Source organism: Gossypium hirsutum, chromosome D07 (genome assembly GCF_007990345.1).
Source record: "Gossypium hirsutum isolate 1008001.06 chromosome D07, Gossypium_hirsutum_v2.1, whole genome shotgun sequence".
NCBI lineage: Eukaryota > Viridiplantae > Streptophyta > Magnoliopsida > Malvales > Malvaceae > Gossypium > Gossypium hirsutum.
Window position 1 is genome coordinate 58,928,005 of NC_053443.1, and position 4,062 is coordinate 58,932,066.

General features: G+C 30.7%; 1 protein-coding gene across 1 annotated transcript; it reads left to right on the forward strand.

The window, feature by feature from the left end:
• Window positions 1–828: 828 nt before the first annotated feature.
• LOC107904841 (probable WRKY transcription factor 75) lies at window positions 829–2,853 on the forward strand. The gene is made up of 2 exons (XM_016831346.2): window positions 829–1,389; window positions 2,431–2,853. Exons 1-2 carry the CDS (start codon window positions 1,067–1,069, stop codon window positions 2,606–2,608), a joined length of 501 nt encoding a protein of 166 aa, XP_016686835.1. The 5' UTR covers window positions 829–1,066; the 3' UTR covers window positions 2,609–2,853.
• The last annotated feature ends 1,209 nt before the right edge of the window (window positions 2,854–4,062 follow it).

The window sequence follows — 4,062 nt, forward strand, 5'->3', positions numbered from 1 at the left end:
AGACTGCTCTTACTCTTCATCTACAATCTCCATGAACAAAACAGAAGATTCTTATTATTTTTTAATATATGTATAGTCAATATTTACGTCTAGGGTAAATATTTAATTTACTGATAATATATATATATTATTTTACAAACAGTCTTAAAGAATTAACATAAATATTTTTTTTATATTTATTATATTCGTATAGGACAATTATTAACTCCATAATCTTGCTTATAGAACCTAAAAATCCCTATATCAAATATTTTCTCATATTATATACATTATTTAATTTTAAAATATTATATAATAATAAAAAGTTTTTTTTTAAATTTGAATATTTTGAAAGAAGAAAATAATATTGAGACAACTTAGAGGTTTGATTTAGTTTGACTTTTAATTTAATTGGGCAAAAAAATATTAGTCCAATAATATATATAAACTTTGTTGAAATTAGAAAATAAAAATTATAACAAAGATAATATTTAATAAAAATAGTTGAATATTAATTTCACAAATTAATTTCACAAGTATAGAATAATTAAAGTATATATTTGAGTAAGACAATGCAAACGGATTAAGAACTAAATTAAAGAGATAAACTCGATCAACCTAGACTGTAGATTAAATAAATAAACTAAAACTCATAAGACTTGCATATTTTAATTCTAAAATTTTTGATATCTCACTTGTGAAATTAAAGTTGTATAATAAAATAATAAAGCAAAATGATTCCTTTTTTTTTTGTCAGAAAAGGATTTTAATATAATGAAAAATTAAAATGAAGCCGCCACAAATTTTCCACAATATCTTTATAATAAACAAACCGCTAATGAATCTCCTAGGCTTTGAGAAAAATTTCGTGCCGCCTACGACACCTTTAACCCTATAAATATCGCCTTTGTATTTTTGTGCTTATTTTCTTCATCTTTCTCCCTACAATCTGTTTCCATCATCTTCTTCATTCTTCTTTTTCCATACATAAAATAAGGAGGCAAAGCCGCCTCTTCTTTTCCACTGGACTTTGTTTTGATCCGTAGCTTCTCCTCTTACATAAATTAATAAAGCAGTAGTGGCTTTTATGGAGAATTATCAAATGTTCTTCCCTATCTCGGCCCCATCAACAGCAGCTCAATCATTACCGTTAAACATGGCACCTAATTCCCAAGCTTTTAACAGTTTTCATGGGAATTCGGTTGATGGGTTCTTAGGTTTGAAGAGTACCGAAGACTTGATTCAGAAACCAGAAGCTAAGGACTTCATGAAATCAAGTCAAAAAATGGAAAAGAAGATTAGGAAGCCTAGATATGCTTTTCAAACAAGGAGTCAGGTTGATATACTTGACGATGGATATCGTTGGAGGAAATATGGGCAAAAAGCTGTTAAGAACAACAAATTCCCAAGGTTTGTTTTGCCTTTATTTATATCGTAATCCATAAAGCTTAATTTGTTCCATTGCATGATCTTGAGATCCTTTCATGCTTATATCATCATATATATATACTAGTATTACTGTTTAGTACCAAACATGATGGGCTAGTGTATGATATCCCACTTTATATAGCATTAACCATTTACAGTATGCTTGCAATAACCCTTGCCATGCATGCATGCCATGGATATAAAAGAAATTCCATAAATGATGGTTTTTTGCATATAAACTTTTTTGTCCAAGTTTTCTTATAACTCTTCCTGATAGAATTACAAGAAAGGGATACCTATATGTTATACATGAATAGCATATACTAGTAATTAAAAAGACTCCAAAACTTTTGTGGTAATTAGATATGGTAAGCATCATGAATGTGTCAAATGTGTTTAAGGCAAAAATGGGTTAGCTTCGGTTTGAGTGTCTTAAGTCCAACTCTACCTCAACCTCAACCTCGGTAAATATTGTTGGGAAAATTGAGATATTTCAAAAGAATCAAATCTTAGAAAGATTTTAAAAACCTTATTTATTTGTCATTATATTTCATTAAGTTAATAAGAATTAAGTTCAAAGGGTAGATTTGCACTAAGCGTTTTTGTAAAACTCCTATATATACCATGGCTCATTTTCGTTTTAGATACACCTAAAAATTTTTTCTCATTCTCCTCTTGCTCTTCCTCTCATCTTTTTAAGTTTGAGTGTTTTTTATCGCAATCTATTGTTGATTCTTGTTCCCATTTTATAATAGAAGAGCTTGTTGAATCTTAAGGGATACATTAAACGGTAAAATAATTTTAAAGAAAGTGTCCAACATGCCTCAAGTTATCAACCCTTGGTTTGTTAAATTCACGATTATATACCAACAAAACATGTGTCGATGATTTAGTTTTAGTTAAATTTGATAACCGATGATATATGCTTTGGAATTAGCCTTTCAAAATTTTGACTTGTGAATGAAAGAAATGCAAGGGTTTGAGCTGAACTAACACTATAAAAAATTGTGCATGTATGTACAGAAGCTATTACCGATGCACACATGAAGGATGCAAAGTAAAGAAGCAAGTCCAACGTCTAACCAAAGATGAAAGTGTGGTTGTCACGACTTATGAAGGAATGCACACTCATCCTATTCAGAAGCCAACTGACAATTTTGAACATATATTGAGTCAAATGCAGATTTACACTCCCTTCTGAAACCCCATCTTCATGAAATTGTAGTATGCTTTAGTAAGGACATAACAATCTTAAATTTAATCCTTCAATATGAAATAATAATGTTGTAATCGTAAAAATGTTCTTTTGTTTTTTTTTCTCCTTACCCTTGGTTAATTAGGCATTGGGAAGGAAATTAATGTCAGTTTATTTAGACATTTTTATGGTGTATTTGAACTGATAAAGAATTGATCGTTTTCTCTTGGGAAAATTTTATTTTTCGTTTATCTCTGTATCTAAGCTTGTTCCTATTGGATTTTGTTTGAAACAAATGGAAGTATATCTATTTGGAACTAATTTTAGTATAAGTAAAAACGATTACCACTAATGATAAATTCATCCTAAGAACTTCATTTAGCAAAGTGAGGATTGAACATTCCAACGATTATTGCTTGTTTTGATTTTAGTACAATTTTCTCCTTTCTTTGATATAAGTTTGTTCTCTTTCTCCATCATTTCCAGCATCTTCTTAACCTTTGCTTGTTTTATGTATTATGCTGTCACTAACAGCCCACCATGTTTTAGCCAAAAACTTAACGTACTCAGTCGCGGTGGTCACTGGTAAAATTATGGAGCCTTTAATTTGTAAAATAAAAAATGGACATGCGTTTTTGTTAGACCTATCCATCTAAAGGCTTGCATGTAACGCCTCAACTATGCTCCCACTATCGACCAATATTCTCTTAGTGATCGTCGTGATCACCATCGGGTCATTACCAACCTTATGTAGAAATGTGTCTTCATCCGCTTCAATAAAATTAAAGTTGCCACTTATCATCTTGGTGAGGTCTCTTCATAACTAGGTTTCTTAGACGTGCCTTTCACTTGGTCTTCATTGGTCCCACAATCATATGTTTCACTCATCTCATAAGTTGCTTACCTTTAGTTTTGTTATGTCTATCACAACTTGATCCAACTTCACTTTTTTCTTTTCTTTATATCCAGGGTTCTAAGCAACCTCGCCTAATAATTTCCTCAATAGCATCATTCCATGAGATGCAATCCTCTATCTTATCACGTATATAACAAGTTCATCAACTACACTTGATTCAATTCTATGTTCCACTGTTAATGAAGTACCGACGGTATGCGAGGGGATTCCAAGCATGATTCGTTAATGAGAACATAGTATATTTTTTAAAAAAGTCATAGGTAGTATCATAAAGGTCCCATAACTAGAAGATAGATTGCATTTTGCTCTCTCTACTCAAAAAAATAGTAAATTTGTCCTTATACATTAAATCAAAGAACAAATTAACCCTCCTAGTAAAAAATTCATATATTTCTACTGCTAAAAATTGGTCTATGTACGTCAGCATGAGGTACACATGACACACCACGTGTAACTATCTGGTTATTCTGTTAACTATGCCAATTTGTAACAGTAGAAGTGGATGATTTTTTTAACAAAAATGACCAATTTACTCTTTGATCTA